Raw genomic sequence first — 9,175 nt, 5'->3', positions numbered from 1 at the left:
TTTCAGATCTGATCATTTTATAGTAGTCAGATTTCACTGTTCATGGAAATAATTTATATATGAATTATTTCAAATAATGACCATAATACCTACATCTGATGCAATTATGGTGTAAAAGATATATAGCAAAGAAAAATGACAATTTTTATAGGCAGTCATTTGTGACCTTATCTATGTGAAGTGATTTTGTTGTGATTTGGTGCTATATAAGTAAAATTGACTTGACGTGTGTGTGTATGTAATAGGGGAGTTGTTGCACTGCCACACCGTCCTGTGGTTCCTCATTTCCACTTTTCTTACACATATTGTCAAGTTAATTTTCTGAATATCGAGTGAGATGAACAAATATTAATTGAAGCTATTCAGCGAAGTTTCAGGAGCAGGACCACACCTCAATTACGCCACTACCGGCAATCCTATAAATAACACCTAACCCTCTCCGATTCTTCCGCTCTCGTATTCTGCGCTTCATGTACATGCAGTCTCAGTCCAATTCTCAGAAACAAGCTCAAACTACCACCAGACATTAGCTGTTATGTCTCAGTTTCAGATGTCGGAATTTCGATTCAAAAAGTCAACTCACCATGGATCACGAACTGCGGATCAACACGTCCGATTCGGATGAAGACTTGTTTGAAACCGACTCTCCTCTAGCCACGACACAGCAGTCAGACCAAAGCCGAGTGTCCAAGTGGAGCTGCTGCGCTCAACGGTGCAAATACCGGCGCCATGGTACCTCCACTCATGCTCCCCTAACGTGACCCTCCGCTTCCTGGCAGACCTCAAGCGTCCTCTCCTCCGTCGACGAGGGCCGAAAACCGTGGACGCAACAGTCATAGCCGCGGGAGCAGGCGGCTTCAACTTCTCATCACCTGCCTCAAATTCCATCATAGTTACCAGATTGTTCAGTTATTCAGTAAATTCTATTGCCATGTACACCGGATTGCAAGTTAATAATAACTACTCAAATGTTGTTTCAGTAACGTCTGTCGTCACTTGCACTGGCTTACAAGTTACAAATCAAACTATAATGTCACTTAATAAAATTCATAATTACTGGCACCAGTTAGCCAGTTGCCAATTTATGTCACTTCATTAAGGTCTATCGTTATGTGTATCAGGTGGCTAGTTACCATACAATTAATCTAATGTCACTTCAGTAACGTCTGCTATTACGTGCACCGGGTCACCAAATACTACAACTACTCTAACATTATATCAGTGACATCCATCATTACATGCACCGGGTTGCAAGTTACCACTACAACTAATCTAACATCCCTTCAGTATGGTCTGCTGTTACATGCATGGGTTGCCAAATACTACTATAACTACTATAACATCATGTCCGTGACATCTATCGTTACGTCCACTGGGTTGCAAGTTAATAATAATACAACTAAATCAAACGTCCCTTCGGTAACGTCTGCTGTTATGTGCACTGGATTGCCAAATACTAGAACTACTCTAACATTATATCAGTAACATAAATCGTTATGTGCACTGGGTTGCAAGTTACTAATACTAAATCAAACATAATTTTGGTAACGTCTGTCGTTGCAAGTTATTAATACAACTAATCTAATGCCATTTCAGTAACGTCTGCTGTTACATGCATCAGGTTGCAAGCTACAAATACAACTATTCTAACGTCACTTCAATAACGTCTGCTGTTATGAGCACCGGGTTGCCAAATACTATTATAACTACTTTAACGTCATATCAGTAACATCTATCATTTCGTGCACTGGGTTGCAAGTTAATAATACAACTAAATCAAACATCACTTCAGTAACGTCTGCTGTTACCTGCACCGGTCCGCAAACTACTAACGTAACTAACATCAGTTCAGTAACGTCTGCTGTTACCTGCACCGGTCCGCAAACTACTAACATAACTAACATCAGTTCAGTAACGTCTGCTGTTACGTGCACCGGATTGCCAAATACTACAGCTACTCTAACATTATATCGGTAACATATATTGTTATGTGCACCGGGTTGCAAGTTGCTAATACTAAATCAAACGTCACTTCGGTAACGTCTGTTGTTGCAAGTTACTAATACAACTCATCTAATGCCATTTCAGTAACGTCTGCTGTTACATGCATCAGGTTGCAAGCTACTAATACAACTTATTTAACGTCACTTCAGTAACACCTATTGTTATGTGCACCGGGTTGCAAGTTAATAATACAACAAAATCAAATGTCACTTCGGTAACGTCTGTCGTTGCGTGCACCGGGTCGCAAGTTACTAATACAATTAATCTAACGCCACTTAAGTAACGTCTGCTGTTACGTGCACCAGGTTACCAAATACTATCATAACTACTCTTACATAATATCAGTTACATCTATCGTTACGTGCACCAGGTTTTAAGTTACTAATACAACTAACCTAACCTTACTTTAGTATCGTTTGCTGTTATGTGCACCGGGTTGCAAGTTAGTAATACTGACTCAAATGTCACTTCGGTAACATCTGCCATTCCATGCACCGGATTGCTAGTTAGTAATGTAACTACTCTAGCGTCACTTCCAATCAATCAATCAATCAATCAACTTCCATCGTTATACGCATCTGGCACCGGGATGCCAGCGCCCCCACTGCCGCCTACTTCCAGTTACCGCAGCAGCAAACTTGAGTCGGAGCATCTGGCACCAGGATGCCAGCGCCCCCCTGCCACCTACTTCCAGTTACCGCAGCAGCAAACTCGAGTCGGAGCATCTGGCACCGGGATGCCAGCACCCCCTGCCATTCAGATGCAGCAATCTCAACAGCTAGCCTTATCAGGGGAACCTGGCACCTGGATGCCAGCGCCCCCTGCTGCCCACTTCCAACAACCTCTGCAGCCAGCTTTAATCGGAGCGTCTGGCACCGGGTTGTCAGTGCCCTCTGCTGCCCACTCCCAGCAACCACAGCAGAAACGCCCAGACAACACCAGCTCTATAAAGGTGCTGTCATTTCTGCCAGTTTTTGGGGGTTTCCATGGTAGATGATGATTCCCCTCCAAATGGCCAACCAAGATCACGCAGTTGCATGAAATTCTCTAAAACATATCCAGTTGTTCATGAGATCTATCCAGCGTCATTGCTTCACAACATATACAGCATAACCCACCCAACGTTTGATCTCATTACCGTGACAGTTTCATTACCTACGCCCTTCCGTGATGGCCATCAAAACACATACCATCCATGTTTACCCAAGTGGCATCAACTTCTTCTCTAATCTCCTAATGGACAGCCAGGCCGGGTCTCCAACCATTCTCATTCTCATTCACTCCTCATAGAACTTTTACACCAAGAGTGAGCTAAAAATCCTCACCGCCTTCCTCTTACTGCCGACTTGCTGTCAGTCAGCATTCACACTATGCTCCAGATATTGCATTCCTCATGTTGCTCGTAATTTAGAAGTCACATTCTCTTTTACATTCTTCGGTTAGCTCATATGCTCCGAATTCACTGCCTCAACTCTTCACTCCGACCCAAGCTGCTACTCCCGCTTTTCAGACTTGCCTTATTTCTCGGATGACACCGTTTCCCTCTCTCTCAACCCAGCCCGGTCAAAGCAGATGGCCGCCCACCTAGAGCCTGGTTCGAGGTTTCTTCCCGTTAAAGGGGAGTTTTTCCTCACCGCCATCGCTAAGTGCTTGCTCATGGGGGAATGTTGGGTCTCTATAAATTAAGAGTATGGTCTTGACCCGCTATATATGAAACACGCCAAAAGATAACTTATTCGTGATTTTGTGCCAATTAAATAAAATTGACCCGACTACTCAAATCAAACCAAAACAGATCAATCCGGTCAGCCATACTTAAATTTAATTCAAAGTCAATCTCTGCTAATCCTTCCGAGACCAACGCATTACTTGCAATTCCAATTCATTTCGACAGACACTCCTTCAAGACCAGAGCCGCTACTTTCAGCCTTCACACAATTCATGGGCCATCTTTCCTCCCAAACATATTATCGCTACACCCATCGAAATCTCAAAGATCTCAGATTGGCACAACCTTATCTTAAGTAATTGGAGGTTTTTGGGGGTCCACTGGTGCTGCGGCGGATTCCCCGTAAGCTTCCCCACAACACAGTCAACAACTGAAAGAACTATGCACACCAATTGTTTTCCTCAATAAATCATCCAAATGCATCTCATTGATGGTGTGGTCCTTGCTAGTGAATTGAAGCTATTCAGCGAAGTTTCAGGAGCAGGACCACACCTCAATTACGCCACTACCAGCATTCCTATAAATACCACCTAACCCTCTCAACTTCTTCCGCTCTCGTATTATACGCCCCTCCCTCCCACCCTATTTCTCTCTTCCTGTTTCTTCATGATTCTTCCTCTCCTTTGTAGGGTCCTGAGGGGGTCCGCTGTTCCCCGGGTGCTGCGGCGGATTCCCCGTAAGCTTCCCCACAATGCAGTCAGCAACTGAAAGAACTATGCACATTAATTGTTTTCCTCAATAAGTCATCCAAACGCATCTCGTTGATGGTGTGGTCCTTGCTAGTGAATGATAAATATCAGTGGTTGTTTTGTGTGGTTTACAAGCTTTTTTGACCCTCATGGAGCAGTCTGACTGGCTGAAGTGTAAGATAATGTGAAGATATGACGAAATTGGCAAGGTAGTGACAAATAAGAGAAAGTACTTGTAGTAACTGACAATTTCTGATCAGTAATCTTACATTTTACAATTGTACCAGTGTAAATCGTAACTAAATCGCACAGGGCACTGCTGTAACCCATGGCACATTGGCTAATGTTGTCTCACCTCAACAAGCTCCTGGGTTTGAGCCCCTAGGACTGACTGGGGCTTTTTGTGTGGAGCTTGCATGTTCTCCACTGTTTGATGAAGGTTTTCTTCCACCTCAAAAGAAATTATTTTTATCATGTGCAGTATTACACATATTTCAGTGAGACCAGACATAGAGATCCAAAAAGACAGGACAGTAGTCATGGTCAACTGACGCTCAATACAAGACAGATTCAAAAAGACAAAAAATGTATGCAGACAAAAGGGCATCCTGATGCAAGAACATGGTAGCAAACAATAGCTCATATCCCAAGCATGTTAGTGGTAGTCTGCCAGTTCATAAGTTTGGAAAATCTGAATCACCCACAGTGGACAATACATAAACATTAGATAAAGTGCAATAAATTGTGCCAGCTCAGGCGTTATTGTTATGGTAATGCTATTCCAAAGCGAATATTTATGTAATATAAAATATGTTTTAATATAAAAACCAGTGGGAAATAATTGAATTGTCCAACAAGTTTGAAGTTGCAGTAATGATGGGCCACTGCCTTGAAAAACATTCAACAAGTTTAGTTTAATATCTGGTTTCATGATTAATTCAGGTATTCAGGAATTTAGACTTAATTGTGGGCTTTGGGATAAATTACAAAATGCACTTTCAAAATTAATTTGGACAGAACAGTACCCAATAATTAGATACATGATTTTTACAGTATGATAAAAAAAAAGAAGAGGACTCAATGTTCCTAATTTTGAAGTATATCATTAGTCTTTTATACTTAGAGCATTAAAACGGTTTAAGGAAAGGATTAATGTACCCTGGGTGGAAATTTTGAAAAAATATTGTGTCTCTGCAGGCTTACTGATGTATTTTTCAATGGCACATTGCATAAAGAGATGCACAGAGTACATTTGGACCAATAATTGCTTATTTGATTTTAAGAAAATGGTAGAAATACTATGCAAATTGTAGTTAAATTGGTATAATATTAATAACACCAATATTTCATAATAAATTCTTATGCGAATTAAAGCCATGTATTTTTCTCAATGACAAACTCAGATATGATAAAGCACAATGGTCTTATGACTTTCCAGTAAGTAAAATGATATAATTTACCCACTTCATCTTTTTGTTTCATTTACAATTACACACTGCCATGCAAACCTAAAGAGTTCCACTGGCATCCCATGGTTGAAATTTTGAGTTCATTCATCTCATATCTATCAGAAAATGCAACAGAAATTGTGTGAATAAATAGGTATAGTGGGTATAGGTATACTAGATTTATCAAAGTATGCACTGACTGTATAGTACAATACTACTTGAACTTTGTATACTCACAATCATCAACTAATACAGTAGAAAATGATTCATAGATACTATTTATCAACTAGGTGGAAGATTATCCCAAGTCCTTGTAATCAAATATCTATTTGCATGTACTGTTTATCCACATGTTTTGTCCAGATGAGTGTCCAGATGTTCATTATTTTTGGTGTTAAGTGACCTTATATTTTCATATGTTATTGGGGAGCCAACACATTTTTTGTGTACCAAGCATTGTGCTGCAAAATCATTCATTTCTTAATCTGTCAGGATATATCAAGCGGGTAGTTCTGGGTCTGAAAAGTGAAGCCAATGTGGAAGTACCTTAAACCTTCATTCTCTCTAATGGCCATCAGGGGGCAACACTGGCTCCAAAAAGAGGTCCAATTGAATGGGAAAATGAGAAAATGACCCTCATTCTCAATTGACTTGTTTAACTCAGTAAACACTTTCTTAATGAGTTTATGGTCTCAATTGCTAGTTTCAAGTCTTCTTCAATACAATATGATGTTCATTTCGTAAATTATGGCCCCATTTAATTTAAAGTTGATGATAAAGCAGGGTATGTTTTAGGGTGTGGCTACGTTGTGATCGACAAGTCCCTACTATGGCGACAACGATGGTTAGGTAATGTAACCATGGTGTAGCCCCAGATTCACAGTATAGATGTAGCCGTAGCCATCACTATTTCAATATGTTTTTAGTTCATGAAAGTTAATAGTAACATTTTGTTCACCAAAAAATGTCTTGTTCAGCATTTGGTTGTACTAAAAGACTCTCTAAGGAGTCAGATGTTCAGTTTTTCCAGTAAGTACATTTTGTTTTAATGGTTTTAAGCTCATTTTTCGCTAGTGAAAATTAGCATTGGCATTAGCATTATCACAGTTAACCATGGACTGTAGATGCACCATGCTAGTCAAGCTAGCTACTGGTGTTAGGGTCAGGTCCAACTTCTCATCCAAATATGGTCACCTCTCATCACTTTTGGCTGCAAATATCCACGATGGCAACAGTAAAAATGCCAAACTCTAGGCTTCAAAACGTGAATCCACAAACCAATGGGTGGCGTCACGGTGGCTAACTCCATTATTTTTATACAGTCTATGGTATATATACTAAACAATTGGTGTCCTCTTTTCACAATCTTAGTTTTAGAAATGTCAGTTGCATCTGTCAAGGTTCTTAAGGACGAGACAAGAGCTGATATTTAGACAGCTGCTCCACTTCTATTCCACAGAACAGAAGAAAGAAAACTGGAGAACATTTATCCCTTACATACTGTTCATACTCTGACCCTTCACAGTATGGAGTGGATTAATTTTGACCTGGCTCAAGTATCCCTTTATAATTAGTCTTTATACCAAATTTTGAACACCAAATGCATTTTGCATCCACAGATATCTTATCAGTCATTAATAAATTGGTGATTTATTAATGTTTCAGAAAGCAATGTGACACTATTTGCTTACAAAGAAAATACATTCACCATCACACTATATTATGATCTCATGTTATCTAAAACAGGACAATCAGTCATAATTATTTCTATGAATTGTATTGAAAGTGAAGGATGCAACAACATTTTTAAATGGTAAGTTTCATTATAACCATTAAAACCATCAATCAACACTGCCTGTAATCCACATGCCTTCCTTTTCTGTCAATTGTACACAGTGAAATCTGCATTGAATGTATTAGTTATAAAACAAAAAAACAAATTGGTTTGCAAATTTCTAATTTTTAATTACTTTTACAGTCCTTTTTTTTGTCCCCTTCTTTTGGCCCCTTTTGGAAACTGACTGTGGGACTGCAGATTGATCAGGGCAAGACTGGGACTACTGTGCTGCTGCAGCTGCTGTGTGGGGAAGGTGGTGTTGCCTGTGCATGAGAGAAGTTACAAGGACCTTTCCTCCATATTCTCTATGTTGTTCTCCTCTTCTAATACTTTCTCTTCATCTCACTATCTCCTGTCATCTCGGAATAACAGATCCACCAAATCATGCGGTTAAAATGGGTCATATTTGACCCGAACAGTATGTACATAGATTCAGTTAAAATGTATTTAAAAGTGACTATTGAGGTATATATAACTGTTAAGTCTCCATGGATTGCAAAGTGGCAGGATTGCAGTGTGTGGGTGGATGAATTAGATGTGTTTTTATTCTTTTTTTAAAACATGTTTTCCTGAATTTGTTTTTCTGTTCCTGCAATTATTTGTCAGTCAGTTGTGTTAAAATGTACTTGTGTCTTTCTGTATGAACGGTGTAAAACTACTAAGAAAAAAAAAAGTTGGTCATAAAAAGTGAACAACTCCCCAACTGGAGCTGAATATGTAAATTATGTCCACAAGCTGTCAATACAATAAAAGTCTGCCTGTTCTATGGAATAGAGTTCTTCATGGTCCCAAGATCTGAAATGCACAGAAGGAAAACCTAATTGCCACTAATTCATGGTCACACTCCTCACCCTATCTCTATCATCCTATCGCTCTTGTTATGATATCTGACACACAGATACATTCTGGTTAAAACATATTGATACACAGACCTGAAACCTACATCGATACAAGGAGACCCTGGAGTTTTGACCCCTTCTGGTAAGCCTTTTGGTAATTTACCTGTGGCTCTGATATGTCAGTAGTGTTTTGTTTCAAAATTTAGATATAATTGTTTTTGAATAAATTTAAGTCTCAAAGTTTTAAACTAACTTGTTGCTGCCAAACTGGTTTTGCTGAAGATGAAAGTCAAGTTTCATGTTTTTATTGGGCAGTTGTACAACAGTACTGCCTCTGAATAGTTTTGGAACTATGAACTGTAAGTATATACAAATCTTCCAACACTTTGAAAAGAGTTAATAAATACATATAAATGAAAACAGAGGTATTGTGTTTGATATGAGATATTTTTATTATTTAAATATATATATATATATATTACAGTGAGTATAACAGATGTACAGTTGTATTCAAGTGTAATCACCAGAGCCCAGCTTAGTTGATGATGTCAGCAAAAACGCTGTTGTCTGAATTTCCGATGGAGCAGACTACATCCTCCTGTTCTTACAAGTTTGGATTCCTTAGTTCA

The 9,175-nt window shown here is 39.3% G+C and overlaps 1 protein-coding gene across 1 annotated transcript; it reads left to right on the top strand.

Moving 5' to 3' along the window:
• Positions 1-255: 255 nt before the first annotated feature.
• On the top strand, positions 256-8,922 carry LOC121909889 (cadherin-related family member 5-like). Its single transcript, XM_042430723.1, has 3 exons — positions 256-2,956; positions 4,363-4,409; positions 7,906-8,922. The coding sequence occupies exons 1-3, from the start codon at positions 2,429-2,431 to the stop codon at positions 8,099-8,101; spliced, it is 771 nt and encodes a 256-aa protein (XP_042286657.1). The 5' UTR covers positions 256-2,428; the 3' UTR covers positions 8,102-8,922.
• Positions 8,923-9,175: the final 253 nt, after the last annotated feature.

The sequence above is a fragment of the Thunnus maccoyii genome, chromosome 13, assembly GCF_910596095.1.
Source record: "Thunnus maccoyii chromosome 13, fThuMac1.1, whole genome shotgun sequence".
Taxonomy (NCBI): Eukaryota; Metazoa; Chordata; class Actinopteri; order Scombriformes; family Scombridae; genus Thunnus; species Thunnus maccoyii.
Note: the sequence above shows the minus strand (reverse complement) of the source record. Positions and strands in the feature narration are given on the sequence as shown.

Bases quoted from the DNA above. Each gene is read 5' to 3' on its own strand.
- LOC121909889 (XM_042430723.1), top strand. From the start codon at position 2,429: ATGTGCACCGGGTTGCAAGTTAGTAATACTGACTCAAATGTCACTTCG. The intron at 2,957-4,362 runs GTGCTGTCATTT...TCTCCTTTGTAG, and splicing joins ACAACACCAGCTCTATAAAG to GGTCCTGAGGGGGTCCGCTG. The intron at 4,410-7,905 runs GTAAGCTTCCCC...GTGGGACTGCAG, and splicing joins GGTGCTGCGGCGGATTCCCC to ATTGATCAGGGCAAGACTGG.